Source organism: Oncorhynchus gorbuscha, linkage group LG23 (genome assembly GCF_021184085.1).
Source record: "Oncorhynchus gorbuscha isolate QuinsamMale2020 ecotype Even-year linkage group LG23, OgorEven_v1.0, whole genome shotgun sequence".
Taxonomy (NCBI): domain Eukaryota; kingdom Metazoa; phylum Chordata; class Actinopteri; order Salmoniformes; family Salmonidae; genus Oncorhynchus; species Oncorhynchus gorbuscha.
Genome location: NC_060195.1, coordinates 31229134 through 31249631, shown reverse-complemented (window position 1 = coordinate 31249631; position 20498 = coordinate 31229134). Strand labels below are relative to the sequence as shown.

Genomic DNA, 20498 nt, shown 5'->3' with positions numbered 1-20498 from the left:
AGAGAGAGAGAGAGAGAGAGAGAGAGAGAGAGAGAGAGAGAGAGAGAGAGAGACAGACAGACAGACAGACAGACAGACAGACAGACAGACAGACAGACAGACAGACAGACAGACAGACAGACAGACAGACAGACAGACAGACAGACAGACAGACAGACAGACAGACAGACAGACAGACAGACAGACAGACAGACAGACAGACAGACAGACAGACAGACAGACAGACAGACAGACAGACAGACAGACAGACAGACAGACAGACAGACAGACAGACAGACAGACAGACAGACAGACAGACAGACAGACAGACAGACAGACAGACAGACAGACAGACAGACAGACAGACAGACAGACAGACAGACAGACAGAGAGGCAATTATTATACTCCTCCTCTAGATATACAGTGTCTGGAGAAAGAGGGTGTCCCCATATTCTATGGCATGACAGAACGTGAAGAAGAGAGGAGTCTCTGATCCAACCACTGATGGTACATGTACCTCACTCAACCCACATACAACAAACCCCACCAACCCAAACACACAAGAAGCCAAACTCCTCCGATGCAACAGTGCACTGATCGTCTTTCCCTTGGCTGTTGTATCAGCTCATAGAGGCTGATAACAGATGCAGACACCAGGGAAGCCAAAGCTGCATTCTGCCTGCGCAGCTGAAAAGGTGGCGGTATCTGTGCATTGTGAGGACTCTCAGCTGTTAAAACATCACTGCTGCGGAGGAGACAGAGTACAATGCTTCAGTTCTGGATTCTACCTCTCTCCCCTGACCAAAGACACACTATGCCAGTGAGAAAGAGAGAGAGAGAGAAAGAAAGCAGAGAATGGCAGAGAAGAGAGAAAGAAGAGGGGGAGAATAACAACGCGAGAGAGTAGAAGAGACATTATGAGGGCGGTATAGTTCTAGAAGAGGGACAGAAGGAGAACCTAGTTACACTTTTGGCCTGTGCCAAACAAAAACATGTAGCTGACATCGTAAACCTGCATCTCTGAAGATATCCCATGTGAAGTAGACTTTAAGGTATAGTGGACCTCACTATGGCGCTCTAGTGTGGAGTAATGGTGAAGGTTGTGGGCTGCAGAATGGAGCAGTGGGTTGAGGTAGTGGGTCTCAGTGTTGAGAAACGGTTAGGGTGGTAGGCCTCAGCGCGGAACAGTAGGCCTCAGAGCGGAGTTGTGGTTTGAGCAGCAGAGAAGTAAGTCCCAGTGGTGGTAAAAGCAGTAATAGGCCCCAGCGTGCAGCAGTGGTTTTAGAGGAATAGCACTATAGGCCCCAGCGTGCAGCAGTGGTTTTAGAGGAATAGCACTATAGGCCCCAGCGTGCAGCAGTGGTTTTAGAGGAATAGCACTATAGGCCCCAGCGTGCAGCAGTGGTTTTAGAGGAATAGCACTATAGGCCCCAGCGTGCAGCAGTGGTTTTAGAGGAATAGCACTATAGGTCCCAGCGTGCAGCAGTGGTTTTAGAGGAATAGCACTATAGGCCCCAGCGTGCAGCAGTGGTTTTAGAGGAATAGCACTATAGGTCCCAGCGTGCAGCAGTGGTTTTAGAGGAATAGCACTATAGGTCCCAGCGTGCAGCAGTGGTTTTAGAGGAATAGCACTATAGGCCCCAGCTTGCAGCAGTGGTTTTAGAGGAATAGCACTATAGGCCCCAGCGTGCAGCAGTGGTTTTAGAGGAATAGCACTATAGGTCCCAGCGTGCAGCAGTGGTTTTAGAGGAATAGCACTATAGGCCTCAGCGTGCAGCAGCAGTTTTAGAGGAATAGCACTATAGGTCCCAGCGTGCAGCAGTGGTTTTAGAGGAATAGCACTATAGGCCCCAGTGTGCAGCAGTGGTTTTAGAGGAATAGCACTATAGGCCCCAGCTTGCAGCAGTGGTTTTAGAGGAATAGCACTATAGGTCCCAGCTTGCAGCAGTGGTTTTAGAGGAATAGCACTATAGGTCCCAGCGTGCAGCAGTGGTTTTAGAGGAATAGCACTATAGGTCCCAGCGTGCAGCAGTGGTTTTAGAGGAATAGCACTATAGGCCCCAGCTTGCAGCAGTGGTTTTAGAGGAAGAGCACTATAGGCCCCAGCTTGCAGCAGTGGTTTTAGAGGAATAGCACTATAGGTCCCAGCGTGCAGCAGTGGTTTTAGAGGAATAGCACTATAGGTCCCAGCGTGCAGCAGTGGTTTTAGAGGAATAGCACTATAGGCCCCAGCGTGCAGCAGTGGTTTTAGAGGAATAGCACTATAGATCCCAGCGTGCAGCAGTGGTTTTAGAGGAATAGCACTATAGGCCCCAGCGTGCATCAGTGGTTTTAGAGGAATAGCACTATAGGTCCCAGCGTGCAGCAGTGGTTTTAGAGGAATAGCACTATAGGCCCCAGCTTGCAGCAGTGGTTTTAGAGGAATAGCACTATAGGCCCCAGCGTGCAGCAGTGGTTTTAGAGGAATAGCACTATAGGTCCCAGCGTGCAGCAGTGGTTTTAGAGGAATAGCACTATAGGCCTCAGCGTGCAGCAGCAGTTTTAGAGGAATAGCACTATAGGTCCCAGCGTGCAGCAGTGGTTTTAGAGGAATAGCACTATAGGCCCCAGTGTGCAGCAGTGGTTTTAGAGGAATAGCACTATAGGCCCCAGCTTGCAGCAGTGGTTTTAGAGGAATAGCACTATAGGTCCCAGCTTGCAGCAGTGGTTTTAGAGGAATAGCACTATAGGTCCCAGCGTGCAGCAGTGGTTTTAGAGGAATAGCACTATAGGTCCCAGCGTGCAGCAGTGGTTTTAGAGGAATAGCACTATAGGCCCCAGCTTGCAGCAGTGGTTTTAGAGGAAGACCACTATAGGCCCCAGCTTGCAGCAGTGGTTTTAGAGGAATAGCACTATAGGTCCAAGCGTGCAGCAGTGGTTTTAGAGGAATAGCACTATAGGTCCCAGCGTGCAGCAGTGGTTTTAGAGGAATAGCACTATAGGCCCCAGCTTGCAGCAGTGGTTTTAGAGGAATAGCACTATAGGCCCCAGCTTGCAGCAGTGGTTTTAGAGGAATAACACTATAGGCCCCAGCTTGCAGCAGTGGTTTTAGAGGAATAGCACTATAGGCCCCAGCTTGCAGCAGTGGTTTTAGAGGAATAGCACTATAGGCCCCAGCGTGCAGCAGTGGTTTTAGAGGAATAGCACTATAGGTCCCAGCGTGCAGCAGTGGTTTTAGAGGAATAGCACTATAGGTCCCAGCGTGCAGCAGTGGTTTTAGAGGAATAGCACTATAGGCCTCAGCGTGCAGCAGCAGTTTTAGAGGAATAGCACTATAGGCCCCAGTGTGCAGCAGTGGTTTTAGAGGAATAGCACTATAGGCCCCAGCTTGCAGCAGTGGTTTTAGAGGAATAGCACTATAGGTCCCAGCTTGCAGCAGTGGTTTTAGAGGAATAGCACTATAGGTCCCAGCTTGCAGCAGTGGTTTTAGAGGAATAGCACTATAGGTCCCAGCGTGCAGCAGTGGTTTTAGAGGAATAGCACTATAGGTCCCAGCGTGCAGCAGTGGTTTTAGAGGAATAGCACTATAGGCCCCAGCTTGCAGCAGTGGTTTTAGAGGAAGAGCACTATAGGCCCCAGCTTGCAGCAGTGGTTTTAGAGGAATAGCACTATAGGTCCCAGCGTGCAGCAGTGGTTTTAGAGGAATAGCACTATAGGTCCCAGCGTGCAGCAGTGGTTTTAGAGGAATAGCACTATAGGCCCCAGCTTGCAGCAGTGGTTTTAGAGGAATAGCACTATAGGCCCCAGTGTGCAGCAGTGGTTTTAGAGGAATAGCACTATAGGCCCCAGCGTGCAGCAGTGGTTTTAGAGGAATAGCACTATAGGCCCCAGTGTGCAGCAGTGGTTTTAGAAGAATAGCACTATAGGCCCCAGCTTGCAGCAGTGGTTTTAGAGGAATTGCATTATAGGCCCCAGTGTGCAGCAGCAGTTTCAGAAGAATAGCACTATAGGCCCCAGTGTGCAGCAGCAGTTTTAGAGGAATAGCACTATAGGCCTCAGCGTGCAGCAGTGGTTTTAGAGGAATAGCACTATAGGCCTCAGCTTGCAGCAGTGGTTTTAGAGGAATAGCACTATAGGCCCCAGTGTGCAGCAGCAGTTTTAGAGGAATAGCACTATAGGTCCCAGCGTGCAGCAGTGGTTTTAGAGGAATAGCACTATAGGCCTCAGCGTGCAGCAGCAGTTTTAGAGGAATAGCACCATAGGCCCCAGCTTGCAGCAGTGGTTTTAGAGGAATAGCACTATAGGCCCCAGCTTGCAGCAGTGGTTTTAGAGGAATAGCACTATAGGCCCCAGCTTGCAGCAGTGGTTTTAGAGGAATAGCACTATAGGTCCCAGCGTGCAGCAGTGGTTTTAGAGGAATAGCACTATAGGCCCCAGCTTGCAGCAGTGGTTTTAGAGGAATAGCACTATAGGCCCCAGTGTGCAGCAGTGGTTTTAGAGGAATAGCACTATAGGCCCCAGCGTGCAGCAGTGGTTTTAGAGGAATAGCACTATAGGCCCCAGTGTGCAGCAGTGGTTTTAGAAGAATAGCACTATAGGCCCCAGCTTGCAGCAGTGGTTTTAGAGGAATTGCATTATAGGCCCCAGAATAGTGCAGCAGCAGTTTCAGAAGGAATAGCACTATAGGCCCCAGTGTGCAGCAGCAGTTTTAGAGGAATAGCACTATAGGTCCCAGCGTGCAGCAGTGGTTTTAGAGGAATAGCACTATAGGCCCCAGTGTGCAGCAGTGGTTTTAGAGGAATAGCACTATAGGCCGCAGTGTGCAGCAGTGGTTTTAGAGGAATAGCACTATAGGCCTCAGCGTGCAGCAGCAGTTTTAGAGGAATAGCGCTATAGGCCCCAGGGTGCAGCAGTGGTTTTAGAGGAATAGCACTATAGGTCCCAGCGTGCAGCAGTGGTTTTAGAGGAATAGCACTATAGGCCTCAGCGTGCAGCAGCAGTTTTAGAAGAATAGCACTATAGGCCCCAGCGTGCAGCAGTGATTTTAGAGGAATAGCACTATAGGTCCCAGCGTGCAGCAGTGTTTTTAGAGGAATAGCACTATAGGTCCCAGCGTGCAGCAGCGGTCAGAGGCTAGACCATTGAACCCATGTTTGTGTCGAGAAGGGTTGGACTCAATTTGTAATTTCTGCTGTGTGTACAGCAGTAAGTTGTAAAGGATGGTGTGTATAGACAGTATGGACGGTATATGAATAGAAAAGTTGCATACAGCAGTAAGAGATGAGCCTTGACTAGAATACAGTACACTGAGTGTACAAAACATTAACAACACCTTACTAATATTGATCTGCTCCCCCTTTTGCCCTCAGAACAGCCTCAATTAGTCAAGCATGGTGTCAAAAGCGTTCCACGGGGATGCTGGCCCATGTTGAATCCAATGCTTCCCACAGTTGTGTCAAGTTGGCTGGAGGTCCTTTGGGTGGTGGACCATTCTTGATACACACGGGAAACAGTTGTCTTGTCCAATCACCCGTTGAATGGTTCACATACACAATCCATGTCTCAACTTTCTCAAGGTTAACAAATCCTGTGTCCTCCCCTTTATCTGCAATGATTTGAAGCTGATTTAACAGGTGACATCAATAAGGGATCATAGCTTACACTTGGATTCCCCTGGTCGGTCAGTCCGTCATGGAAAAAGCATTGTGTTCCTCATGTTTTGTACACTCAGTGTATAAACATACAGAATAAAATGGGTAAAACAGTATGTAAACATTATTGAAGTGATCCGTGTTCAGTGACTATGTACAGTGCATTCGGAAAGTATTCAGACCCCTTGACTTTTTCCACATTATGTTTCCTGACAGCCTTATTCTAAAATTGATTAAATTGTTTTTACCTTATCAATCTATACACAATATCCCATAATGACAAAGCAAACACAGGTTTTAAGAAATCTTTGCAAAAAAATATAAAATAAACCTGAAATATTGCATTAACATAAGTATTCAGACCCTTTACTCAATACTTTGTTTTAGCACCTTTGGCAGCGATTACAGCTATGAGTCTTCTTGGGCATGACGCTGCAAGCTTGGCACACCTGTATTTTGGGAGTTTCTTCCATTCTTCTCTGCAGGTCCTCTCAAGCTCTGTCAGGTTGGATGGGGAGCATTGCTGTACAGCTATCTTCAGGTCTCTCCAGAGATGTTTGATTGGGTTCAAGTCCGTGCTCTGGATGGGCCACTCAAGGACATTTAGAGACTTCTCCAGAAGCCACTCCTGCATTGTCTTGGCTGTGTGCTTAGCGTCTCTGTCCTGTTGGAAGGTGAACCTTAGCCCCAGTCTGAGGTCCTGCGCGCTCTGGAGCAGATTTTCATCAAGGACTTAGCTCTTTTCATCTTTCCCTCAAACCTCACTAGTCTCCCACTCCCTGTGGCTAAAAAACGCTGCCACCACCATGCTTTATTGAAGGGACGGTGCCAGGTTTCCTCCAGAGGTGACGCTTGGCATTCAGGCCAAAGAGTTCAATCTTGGTTTCATCAGACCAGAGAATCTTGTTTTTCATGGTCTGAGAGTCTTTAGGTGCCTTTTGGCAAACCAATCGGGCTGTCATGTGCCTTTTACGGAGGAGTGGCTTCTGTCTGGCCACTCTACCAAAAAGGCCTGATTGGTGGAGTGCTGCAGAGATGGTTGTCCTTCTGGAAGGTTCTCCAACTCCACAGAGGAACTCTGGAGCTCTGTCAGATTGAACATCGGGTTCTTGGTCACCTCCCTGACCAAGGCCCTTCTCCTCCAATTGATCAGTTTGGCCGGGCGACCAGCTCTGGGATGAGTCTTTGTGGTTCCAAACACTTTCCATTTAAGAATGATGGAGGCCACTGTGTTTTTGGGGACTTTCAATGCTGCAGAAAAGTTTTGCTACCCTTCCCCAGATATGTGCCTCAACACAATCCTGTCTCAGAGCTCTATGGACAATTCCTTCGACCTCATGGAATGGTTTTTGCTCTGACATGCACGGTCAACTGTTGGACCTTTATATAGACAGGTGTGTGCCTTTTCAAATCATGTCGAATCAATTGAATTTAGTTACAGGTGGACATCAATGAAGTTGTAGAAACATCTCAAGGATGATCAATGGAAACAGGATCCACTTGAGCTCAATTTCGAGTTTCAGAGCAAAGGGTCTGAATACTTATGTAGATAAGGTATTTCTGTTTTTTATTTTTAATATCAAAAGACCTGTTTTCCCTTTGTCGTTATGGGGTATTGTGTGTAGAATGATGAAGATTTTTACTTTATTTTTAAGACCTGTACTCTATCTGCCTTCTAGACGGTAGCGAGGTGAACAGGCCATGGTTCAGGTGTCTGAGGTCCTTGATGATCTTCTTAGCCTTCCTGGAGGGCAGGCAGTGTGCCCCCAGTGATGAGTTGGGTTGACCACACCGCATCCTCTGGAGAGCCCTGTGGTAGCGGATGGTGCAATTGCCATACCAGGCGGTGATACAGCCCGACAGAATGCTCTCAATGGTGCATCTGTAGAAGTTTGTGAGGGTCTTATGGGCCAAGCCCAAATGCTTCATCTTCCTGTCGATGTGGATGGGGGCGTGCTCTTGTTAGTAATCAGGCTTACCACTGTTGTGTCATCTGCAAACTTGATGATTAAGTTGGAGACGTGAGTGGCCACACAGTCATAGGTGAACAGGGAGTATGGGAGAGGGCTAAGCACACACCCCTGTGGGGCCCCGTTTTAGCAGATCAGCATAGCGGAGGTGTTGTTGCCTATCTTCACCACCTGGAGTCAGCCCGTCAGGAAGTCCAGGACCCAGTTACACAGGGCTGGGGGCCATTCCCAGGACCCTGAGCTTAGTGTTGAGCTTGCAGGGCACTATGGTATTGAAGGCTGAGCTGTAGCCGATGAACTGCATTCTTACATAGATATTCATCTTGTCCAGGTGGAATAGGGCAGTGTGTAGTGTGCAGTGATGGTGATTGCATCATCCTTGGATCTGTTGGGGCTGTATGCACATTGTAGTGGGTCTAGGGTGTTGGGTAAGGTGAAGGTGATGTGATCCTTAACTAGCCTCTCAAAGCACTTCAGAAGTGAATGCTACAGGCCCATAGTCATTTAGTTCAGTTACCTTTGCTTTCTTGGGTACAGGAACAATGGTGGACATCTTGAAACAAATGGGATAGGGAGAGATTGAATATATCTGTAAACTCTCCGCACATATGCTCTGAGAACGCGGCTCAGATCCCTGCTGGCCTGGGCCGGCAGCCTCACGAGGGTTAACACGCTTAAACGTCTTACTCAAGTAGGCCATGGAGTACGAGAGCTCACATCCCTCGTGTTTTTCTCGAAGTGGGCAAAGAAGGTATTTAGCTTGTCCGGAAGAAGGGCATCGGTCTCTGCAACGTGGCTGGGTTTCCCTTTATATCCTGGGATTGTCTTGTGTTCCTGCCACATACGTCTCGTGTCTGAGCCGTTTAATTGCGACTCCACTTCATCCCTGTACTGTCGTTTTGCATGTTTGATTGCCTTACGGAGGGCTTAGCTGCTCTGTTTGTATATGTCCATGTCCCCAGTCACCTTGCTGTGGTTAAATGCGGTGGTTCGAGTTTTCTGTTTTGCACAAATGGTGCCATCTATCTATGGTTTTTGACTTGGATAAGTTCTGATCGTCACAGTGGGAACAACATCCTCTATGCACTTCCTGATTAACTCAGTCACCAAGTCAGTGTATTCATCAATGCTACTCTCAAAGGCAACCCGGAACATATCTCAGACCGTGTGATCAAAACAATCTTGAAGCATAGATTCCAATTGGTCTGACCAACATTTAACAGTCCTTATCATGTTTACTTCCTGTTTAAGTTTCCCGGAGAGTTCTTTCTTCCTGTCTGCGCAATGGATGGAGATGCCTGCTGTCCAAATGAACAGGGACAGTATATCCGGAGAGAGACAAGACTCCGTGAAACAGAGTATGTTACAGTCCCTGATGTCTCTTTGGAGCTCGTCTACTTTATCGTCCCAGGGACTGAACATTAGCAAGTTATACTGTATACTCGGAGCGATGGATGGTATGCACGCCTCCTGAGTCAATAAGAAGCCAACTTCCTACTCCTCCTCTCCGGTGACAGCATCATGGAGCAGCCCCTGGGATGAATGGAATTGCCTTGGTAAGTTCAAACAAAGGATTGAGTTCAGGGAAGTTGCATATCTGTTTGAAATGCTTGTGAGTGACCGCCAATCTAATATCCAAAAGTTATTTCCGGCTGAAGCTAATAATGCAAGAAACATTCTAAGCAAATACTGTAGGAAATGTCACACACACACATAAAATACTGCAGAGCTGGCTAGGAGCTAGAAACAGGGCTACCAGGTCTTTTGTCGCCATCTTGTCAAAAAGACAAGCCAATTCAGATGAGATGTGAAACATGACAGTCTCTTTCATTTGACAAGTCATTTTATCAAAATTATCTACAACTTTTTAATGCAAAAAATACACATATCATAGAGTATTTTTCAATTGTCATGAGATGTTAAATTGTCTCTTCCATATGGCAATGTTTGATCTAATGCATTCTGGGAAATGTATTTTCTGGGAAATGTATGCAATTATTTCAAATTGTTTTAGGAGAACGAGTTTTAAAAATGAAATGTTTCAACCATATAATGCTACCTGACATTGGAAACCACACATGATGTCAAAATAAAAATGTGTACTGATGTGTAAAATAAATAAGACATTCTGCTTCCTGTGGGGTGTGGCCAATTCAAATGAGAGAGAGATTATATTTAAACTCTTTAACATCATCCTCAGCTCTGGCATTTTCCCCTATATTTGTAACCAAGGACTGATCATCCCAATCCACAAAAATGGAGACAAATTTGACCCCAATAACTACCGTGGGATATGCATCAACAGCAACCTTGGAAAAATCCTCTTCATTATCTTTAACAGCAGAATCGTACATTTCCTCAGCGAAAACAATGTACTGAGCAAATGTCAAATTGGCTTTTACCAACTTACCGTACGACAGACCATGTATTCACCCTGCACACCGTAACTGACAAACAAACAAACCAAAACAAAGGCAAAGTCTTCTCGTGCTTTGTGGATTTCAAAAAAGCTTTCGACTCAGTTTGGCATGAGGGTCTGCTAAACAAATTGATAGAAAGTGGTGTTGGGGGAAAAACAAACAACATTATAAAATCCATGTACACAAACAACAAGTGTGCGGTTAAAATTGGCAAAAAACAGGGATGCAGGGTGAGACAGGGATGCAGCATAAGCCCACCCTCTTCAACGTATATATCAAGGAATTGGCGAGGGTACTAGAACCATCTGCAGCACCCGGGCCTCACCCTACTAGAATCTGAAGTCAAATGTCTACTGTTAGTTGATGATCTGGTGCTTCTGTCCCCAACCAAGGAAGGCCTACAGCAGCACGTAGATCTTCTGCACAGATTCTGTCAGACCTGGGCCCTGACAGTAAATCTCAGTAAGACCAAAATAATGGTGTTCCAAAAAAGGTGAATACAAATTCCATTTAGACACCGTTGCCCTGAGCACACACAAAACAATACATCAATACATATCCCGGCCTAAACATCAGCGCCACAGGTAACTTCCACAAAGCTGTGAACGATCTGCGAGACAAGGCAAGAAGGGCCTTCTATGCCATCAAAAGGAACATAACATTCGACATACCAATTAGGATCTGACAAAATACACTTGAATCAATTATAGAACCCATTGCCTTTTATGGTTGTGAGGTGTGGGGTCCGCTCACCAACCAATAATTCACAAAATGGGACAAACACCAAATTTAAACTGCAAAAATATATACAACATAACGCAGAGCAGAATTGGGTCGATACCCGCTAATTATCCAAATCCAGGAAATAGCTGTTAAATTCTACAACCACCTAAATGGAAGCGATTTCCAAATTCCCTAACCTTCCATAACAAAGCCGTGACCTACAGAGAAATGCACCTGGAGAAGAGCCCCCCAAGCAAGCTGGTCCTGGGGCTCTGTTCACAAACACAAACACACCCCACAGAGCCCCAGGATAGCAACACAATTAGAACCAACCAAATCATGAGAAAGCAAAAATATAATTACTTGACAAATTGGAAAGAATTTACGAAAAAACTGAGCAAACTAGAATGCTATTTGGGCCTAAACAGAGAGTACACAGTGACAGAATACCTGACCACTGTGACTATGTACAGACTCAATGAGCATAGCCTTGCTATTGAGAAGGCCGCCGAAGGCAGACCTGGCTCTGCTAAATGGCATATTATTATTATTATTATTATTATAAGAGAAGACAGGCCATGGCAACAATGCCCACAAAATGAGGTGGAAACTGAGCTGCACTTCCAAACCTCCTGCCAAACGTATGACCATATTAGAGACACATATTTCCCTCAGATTACACAGGCCCTCAAAGAATTCGAAAACAAATCTAATTTTGATAAAATCTCATATCTGTTGAGTGAAATACCACAGTGTGCAATCACAGCAGCAAGATGTGTGACCTGTTGCCACAAGAAAAGGACAACTAGTGAAGAACAAACACCATTGTAAATACAACCTATATTCATGTTTATTATTTTCCCTTTTGTACTATTTGCACACCATTACAACACTGTATATAGACATAATATGACATTTAAAATGTCTTTATTCTTTTGGTACCTTTGTGAGTGTAATGTTTACTGTACATTTTTTATTGTTTATTTCACTTTTGTTTATTATATATTTCACTTGCTTTGGCAACAAGGTTGGGAAGGTTATTGCCTAACTGTAATCTGTTACCGTGACTATTCACCTGTCCAGAATTGTAATCACTAACGCAACTTTTGGATTACTCAAACCATCTGATTACATTCAGTTACTTTTAGATTAAATTCCCCTTAAGAGGCATTAGAAGAAGACAAAAATGTATGTTACCAATTGAATGACATCTATTGCAGGATAAATCAATGTTAAAGTTTACGTAGCTGGCCATATATGGATGTTTCATTTTACTTTATGGGTTGGTTATGTAGACTTCTACTAACCCATCGCTTTCTACTACATATAATAACATGATTAAATGATATCTTTACATTAAAAGACTTTGGTTATCAGAATTACAGTCATTCCAATAAATGTTGAACCCCTTGATCTTCAAGAATAGGACTCGGAAATATGGAAGTATAGATTAGCCAAATTGTTTTACCTGAGAATAAACCCCCAAATAAGGACATATTAGTCAGCCCTATTCTGTTGTTTATGATTTTGTTGTCATGGAGGACTGATTGTCCTCATTGATTCGAGATTTAAAATAAATGCTGCGTTCACGGAATGGCATGCATTGCGAGTTACTGAAAAGTGCTATTTACATGTGAAAAATGAATGCAATATGCTGCATTTGTTATAGGCCTATTGTTAACCATTTTGTTGGGGACACTTTGATATCTTGATAACATGCAGCTGTTTAAAGGGCCAATCCACAGCTGAAACAAAATGGTTGCCCCGCCTCTGTTTTGGTAAAAAGCTGAGGGATGGGCCTGGAGAAATGTAACCACTCTCAGATTAATAGACAGAGCTATGGATGCAAGGAATAACCATCCATGATATCAACATTATGGTTTTAACCATGTTATGAGGCTATACAGTGTTTGTTTACATTTACAATGTTTATAAACATTGGAGAAAAACAAGCTTATATTTTGGGTTCTAATGGGGAGTGAAAGTTGAACTAAGCTCATGAGTCATACCGTATCTAAGTTATATTCTTCAAGAATCAATGGAAATATATACAGTACCAGTCAAAGGTTTGAACACAGCTACTCATTCAACTTTATTTCTTTTTTGTTTTATTATTTTCTACATTGTGGAAAAGTAGTGAAGACATCAGAACTATGAAATAACACATATGGAATCATGTAGTAACCAAAAATGTCTTAAACAAATCCAAATATATTTTACATTTAAGATTCTTCAAAGTAGCCATCCTTTTCCTTGATGACAGCTTTGCACACTCTTGGCGTTCTCTCAACCAGCTCCCTGAAGAATGCTTTTCCAACAGTCTTGAAGGAGTTCTCACATATGCTGAGCACTTGTTGGCTGCTTTTCCTTCAGTCTGCTGTCCAACTCATCCCAAACCATCTCAATTGGGTTGAGGTCAGGTCATCTGACGCAGCAATCCACCATTCTCCATCCTGGTCAAATAGCCCTTACACAGCCTGGAGGTGTGTTTTGGGTCATTGTCCAGTTGAGAAAAAAAAGTATAGTCCCACTAAGTGCAAACCAGATGGGATGGTGTATCTCTGCAGAGTGCTGTGGTAGCCGTGTGCGCCTTGAATTCTAAATAAATCACTGACAATGTCACCAAGGAAGCACCCCCACACCATCATACCTCCTCCTCCATGCTTCATGGTGGGAACCACACATGCTGAGATCATCAATTCACCTACTCTGCATCTCACAAAGACATGGCGGTTGGAAAGAAAAATCTCAAATTTGGACTCATCAGAGCAAAGGACATTTTTCCACCGGTCTAAGTCCATTGCTTGTGTTTCTTGGCCCAAGAAAGTCTCTTCTTATTATTGGTGTCCTTTAGTAATGGTTTCTTTGCAGCAAATAAACCATGAAGGCCTGATTCACGCAGTCTCCTATGAACATATGATGTTAAGATGTGTCTGTTACTTGAACTCGGCTGCAATTTCTTTAGGCTGCAATTTCTGAGGCTGGTAACTCTAATGAACTTATCCTCTGCAGCAGAGGTAACGCTGGGTCTTCCTTTCCTGTGGCGGTCCCCTCCTCCCCCAACCTTGTCACAACACAACTGATTGGCTCAAATGCATTAAGAAGGAAAGAAATTCCACAAATTAACAAGGCACACCTGTTAATTGAAATGCATTCCAAGTGACTACCTCATGAAACTGGTTGAGAGAAAGCCAAGAGTGTACAAAGCTGTCATGGCAAAGGGTGGCTACGCTCGAAGATTCTGTTGTTCGACATTTTTTTGGTTACCACATGATTCCATGTGTTGGTTCATAGTTTTGATGTCTTCACTACTATTCCACAATGTAGAAAATAGTCCAAATAAAGAAAAACCCTTGAATGAGTAGGTGTGTCCAAACCTTTGACTGGTACTGTATTTATAAACTCAGCAAAAATTAGAAACGTCCCTATTTCAGGGCCCTGTCTTTCAAAGATAATTCGTAAAAATCCATATAACTTTGCAGATCTTCATTGTAGTGTTTAAACACTGTTTCCCATGCTTGTTCAATGAACCATAAACAATTAATGAACATGCACCTGTGGAACGGTTGTTAAGACACTAACAGCTTACAGACGGTAGGCAATTAATGTCACAGTTATGACAACTTAGGACACTAAAGAGGCCTTTCTACTGACTCTGAAAAAAAGCAAAAGATGCCCAGGGTCCCTGCTCATCTGTGTGAACATACCTTAGGTATGCTGCAAGGAGGCATGAGGACTGCAGATGTGGCCAGGGTAATAAATTGCAACGTCTGTACTGTGAGACGCCTAAGACAGCCCTACAGGGAGACAGGATGGACAGTTGGTTGTCCTTCGCAGTGGAAGACCACGTGTAACAACACCTGCACAGGATCGGTACATCTGAACATTACACCTGCGGGACAGGTACAGGATGGCAACAACAAGTGCATGAGTTACACCAGGAATACACAATCCCTCCCTCAGTGCTCAGACTGTTCACAATAGGCTGAGAGAGGCTGGACTGAGGGCTTGTAGGCCTGTTGTAAGGCAGGTCCTCACCAGACATCACCGGCAACAACATTGCCTATGGCCACAAACCCACCGTCGCTGGACCGGACAGGACTGGCAAAAAGTGCTCTTCACTGACTAGTCGCAGTTTTGTCTCACCAGTGGTGATGGTCGGATTCGCGTTTATCGTCGAAGGAATGAGCATAACACCGTGGCCTGTACTCTGGTGCAGGATCGATTTGGAGGTGGAGGGTCCGTCATAGTCTGGAGTGGTGTGTCACAGCATTATCGGACTGAGATTGTTGTCATTGCAGGCAATCTCAATACTGTGGGTTAGAGGGAAGACATCCTCCTCCCTCATTGCAGGTTCATCCTGACATGACCCTTCACCATGACAATGCCACCAGCCATACTGCTCATTCTGTACGTGATTTCCTGCAAGACAGGAATGTTGAGGGCTAGGGCCATTCCAACCAGAAATATCCGGGAACTTGCAGCTGCCTTGGTGGAAGAGTGGGGTAACATCTAACAGCAAGAACTGGCAAATCTGGTGCAGTCCAAGAGGAGGAGATGCAGTGCAGTACTTAATGCAGCTGGTGGCCACACCAGATACTGACTGTTACTTTTCATTTTGACCTCCCCATTGTTCAGGGACATATTATTCCATTTCTGTTAGTCACATGTCTATGGAACTTGTTCAATTTATGTCTCAGTTGTTTTATCTTATGTTCACACAAATATTTACATGTGTTAAGTGTGCTGAAAATAAACACAGTTGATAGTGAGAGGACATTTTTTTTTTTGCTGAGTTTAAATATATATACACTACCGTTCAAAAGTTTGTGGTCCCTTAGAAATGTCCTTGTTTTTGAAGCTTCATTAAATAGTGCTCGCTAAATACCAGTCTCAATGTCAACAGTGAAGATGCGACTCCGGGATGCTGGTCTTCTAGGCAGAGTTGCAAAGAAAAAGCCATGTCTCAGATAGGCCAATAAAAAGAAAAGATTAAGATGGGCAAAAGAACACAGATACCGGACAGAGAAACTGCCTGGAAGGCCAGCATCCTGGAGTCGCCTCTTCACTATTGACGGTGAGACTGTTGTTTTGCGGGATCTATTTAATGAATCTGCCAGTTGAAGACTTGTGAGGCATCTGTTTCTCAAACTAGACATTCTAATATACTTGTTCTCTTGCTCAGTTGTGCACCGGGGCCTCCCACTCCTCTTTCTATTCTGGCTGTAGCCAGTTTGCGCTGTTCTGTGAAGGTAGTAGTACACAGTGTTGTACGAGATCTTCAGTTTCTTGGCAATTTCTCACATGGAATTGCCTTCATTTCCCAGAACAAGAAAAGACTGATGAGTTCCAGAAGAAACTACTTTGTTTCTGTTCATTTTGAGCCTGTAATCGAACCCACAAATTCTGCTGCTCCAGATACTCAACTAATCTAAAGAAGGCCAGTTTTATTGCTCCTTTAAATCAGGACAACAGTTTTCAGCGGTGCTAACATAATTGCAAAAGGGTTTTCTCATGATCAATTAGCCTTTTAAAATGATAAACTTGGATTAGCTAACACAACGTACCATTGGAACACAGGAGTGATGGTTGCTGATAATGGGCCTCTGTACACCTATGTAGATATTCCATTTAAAAAATCTGCCGTTTCCAGCTACAATAGTAATTTACAACATTAACAATATCTACACTGTATTTCTGATCAATTTGATGTTATTTTAATGGACATAAAATGTGATTTTATTTCAAAAACAAGGGCATTTCTAAGTTACCCCAAACTTTTGAATGCTAGTATATATATATATAATATATATATATACAGTTGAAGTCGGAAGTTTACATACACTTTAGCCAAATACATTTAAACTCAGTTTTTCACAATTCCTGACATTTAATCCTAGTTAAAATTCCATTTTAGGTCAGTTAGGATCACCACTTTATTTTAATTATGTGAAATGTCAGAATAATAGTAGAGAGAATGATTCATTTCAGCTTTTATTTCTTTTATCACATTTTCTTTTATCCACAGGCTGGGATCCGCACTATGCTGCTGTCGCAAGAGCGCATTTTTCACTGGCTGTCCACTGGTTTCAAAAACAATGATTGATAAGCAGCTTAAACTTCTTGAATTCAACCATCATTGGGTTCAAATACACATTTTGATTCGTGAACAGCCATCCACAACAACCACAATACGTAAATCGTAAATAGCTTAACGAGAGAGCAGCAGTGTGATTCACATTAATATGAGAGAGAGAGAGAGAGAGAGAGAGGGAGAGAGAGAGAGAGAGAGAGACCTGTACAGGTTGTCTGAGCAAGGGAATGAGAACTATCTGGAGATGACTGCCATCTGGGAGAAATACAGCCGACACAAAGAAAGACAAATAAATTCCTGGCTTTTAACGGGACACACCTCAAATAGTCAACCGCAGGCACTCCACTCTATCCTTTAACACAGTGGCAGTTGGCATGTCAACATTTTCCTATTCCATTAGATATTGTTGTAGCCTATGAGCCAATGAATATTTGCTATAGTGTGTAGACTATGATTAAATCCAATTACTGTACTCTACTTCATATAAACCGAGGTCCAATTGAATTGGTCAACATCAACAACACCAGCAATAAGGGTTATAAAGGTGTTTATGACATGTCCGAGTGGCGTAGCCCAAACTCTAACCCAGTGACACTGAAACGTTTGCCAATCACAACCTGACCTATCTTGAAACGTTTCTATGGTGACATGTGAGAAGAGATAGTCAAATAAATAGCCAGAGAAACCCTATATATAAAGCTATTTATGTTTGAGTCTTATATATATATATATATGACTGAAACATAAGTTGTTTTATATATCAATAACATTATTGAGAAATGTGTTGTTAGAGAGACTTACAAGACAGCGATCGTGGAGAGAAGGGACCGCATCTCTTCCCCCCTCCACTACGGAACTTCGCCCAGAGTCAGTCTCCTTGTCGGTCAGAGCCGGTCCGACAGTCCGGAGAGTTCACTTGTGTGTTTATAATCCGCTGGATGGAGTGGAGGGTCAAAGAGTCAGCGGACACTCTCGTTGGCAGACGCTTGCGGTGGGTGGTTGGGGTGTGGCGGGGCGGGGTGGCCGTGCCACTATGACCAGAGAGCTACCTTTCTTGGCTGTCACTATGGCTGGTGGAGCGGGGAGGGGCGGAGCGCGGGGAGAGGTTAGGACATTAAACAGCTGCAGCCTCCGGGCTTGAGAGGAACAGGTGAAAGCGCCTTCACGGCTCACAGCTGCGGAAGTCCAATCGACTCCCCCGTTACCTTATGTGTAATTCACGTTCGTCCTGGTGTTTTGGTGCTACAATAAGGCTTATACTAGGTCAATAACTTTCTTCTGGGAGAATTCCACATTGGACGAATTTGAAGATATGAGACGCAGAAAGAGGTATCTAGTCCCTGCGAGGCAAGGTAAGGCGCTGTGGGAGGCGAGGTACCTGGACGGGCTGGAGGCGAGGGCGGCGTGGAGAAGGGGGCTCTGCGGGCGCCGGGTGCTGCAGGGCGGGCTCGGTCATGGCTACTTCCGCACGATGGGTCACGAAGTATCTGGCCCGGGGGACACCGAACAACAGTGTCCAGTAGAGAGGAGAAAAGCCCGGAGAGGTCCAGCTCAGAGGGAGATGGAGAGAGTTGAATGAAAGGGAAGAGGTGAGGGGGAGTGAGAGAGAGGAGGGATGTAGTGATAGAGGGAGGGGGAGTGAGAGAGAGGAGGGATGTAGTGATAGAGGGAGGGGAGTGAGAGAGAGGAGGGATGTAGTGATAGAGGTGAGGGGGAGTGAGAGAGAGGAGGGATGTAGTGATAGAGGTGAGGGGAGTGAGAGAGAGAGGAGGGATGTAGTGATAGAGGGAGGGGAGTGAGAGAGAGGAGGGATGTAGTGATAGAGGGAGGGGAGTGAGAGAGAGGAGGGATGTAGTGATAGAGGTGAGGGGGAGTGAGAGAGAGGAGGGATGTAGTGATAGAGGTGAGGGGGAGTGAGAGAGAGGAGGGATGTAGTGATAGAGGGAGGGGGAGTGAGAGAGAAGAGGGATGTAGTGATAGAGGGAGGAGGAGTGAGAGAGAGGAGGGATGTGGTGATAGAGGGAGGGGGAGTGACAGAGAGGAGGGATGTAGTGATAGAGGGAGGGGGAATTGGAGAGGATGGGAACAGCTGTGACTGGGTGGCGGACCCAGCCACCCGCGACAGCACGGAAATGAAAGCCGCTCTTTGCACCTGATTTCCCTGACTTCCCCGTCTGTCTCAGCCGCAAGTTGCCTGGCTGCAGTCCTCCCAGAGCTCCGACACAATACCAACCAAAACACAGAACGATTACATCACCTCGAAACTGTTTGAAGGGGAAAAAAAGCAATCTGATATTTTTATTTACTTTTATAACAATAGAAAGTTAGCAGTTTTCCTGAAAAAACAACAACGTGTATATGGCTGGTACAAAGATCCGAGCGTTGCAGAACAGAAGAAACGGGTATACTTCTGTTGGTAAAGAAATAAGGGTAAAGTGAATGCGTGCACTTGAAACGACGTTTACCTAATCACATTGACAAATCGATCCAAGAACCTGCACCTTCTCTCCCTCTCTCTCTCTGTTTCCTTCTTCCAATCAGTGGCGAGAGGAAAACACAAAAAGGACAGCTGCGGCTTTTCTCCAGCTCCAATATATATGTTGGTTTTCGCTTTAAAAATATATATATATATTTTCCCTCCGCAAAAAGCTTGTCTTTACCGTGGATGGGATTGCTGTATGGGATAGGCGAGTCAGTCGTCAGGCACAAACCTCACTCCAAGAAAAAACAGAACAAGATGTTAACAGCCGTGGATCAATCCACCGCTCCCTCCCTCCTTCCCACCACCAGCCACCTCTTCCTCTGCTGCTCTCTCTCTCCGCACCCACTCTCTCACACACACACTTAATGGATCAAAATTAGATCATTCAGTCGCTATGTGATGCCGACCAACTCCGGCAAAACCGTGTTGGACATGTCACTGGCTGCGAGGGGGAAGGGGAAACAAGGCTGAGTTTTTACAAATCTCCACAAAATACGGGTTTATGTGGGTTTCTGTGCTCTTTTGCCACCTTTCACAACTCCCTGGGGAATAAAAGAGGCGAGTTACTTTTGCCCTCAGATTACTCCTCGCCTCGCCTCAGTGAAAGAGAAACCCGACCACTGCCACCCCTCTGCCCTGGACCCATGGTGGGGCGAGACCGCAAGAGCGGGAAGAGAGGAGGGTGGGGGGCACGACTAGCAGAGCAGACCCTCAAAGTAAATAATTATATATATGGCTTTAAAAAGTTATGTATTTTGACTTTGTTTCATAACTCATAAGTTCAACCTTAATAGGGGAAAATGAAACGGAGAGTGAGAGACAGTCCGCTTGAAAAGTGGGAGGGCGGTATGGTATGTAAGCATGGACTCGGATCCAAAACGAACATTTCTCAGGGATTTCGGCAGCAACGCCCGCTCTGCGCTCCCAACTCTCTCTCTCACCGCCACAGAACCGCAGACGGTCAGCCAAGCCAACACAACAATCCTTCCATGCCTCTCTCTCTCTCTCTCTCTCTCTCTCTCTCTCTCTCTCTCTCTCTCTCTCTCTCTCTCTCTCTCTCTCTCTCTCTCTCTCTCTCTCTCTCTCTCTCTCTCTCTCACTCTCACACACACACACACACACACACACACACACACACACGAGCGCACGCGCGCACATGACAGCAGCTACGTGGCTGGGTAGGGGTACTGCGGTTGAAT

General features: G+C 45.2%; 1 protein-coding gene across 2 annotated transcripts in view; it reads right to left on the bottom strand.

The window, feature by feature from the left end:
• Positions 1-19569, bottom strand: part of LOC124010400 (fibroblast growth factor 18-like) — a 46624-nt gene extending 27055 nt beyond the window's left edge. Inside the window, exon 1 of one of the 2 annotated variants that reach the window (XM_046322805.1) lies at positions 19283-19569. Coding sequence is in view for 1 of the 2 variants with exons in the window: in XM_046322804.1 (XP_046178760.1) it covers positions 17619-17650 (32 nt within the window). In the remaining variant the exon portion in view is untranslated. Of the gene's footprint in view, positions 1-17618; positions 18479-19282 lie in introns of those variants that run through there. The other variant, XM_046322804.1, reaches the window with a different exon arrangement.
• Between the last annotated feature and the right edge of the window lie 929 nt (positions 19570-20498).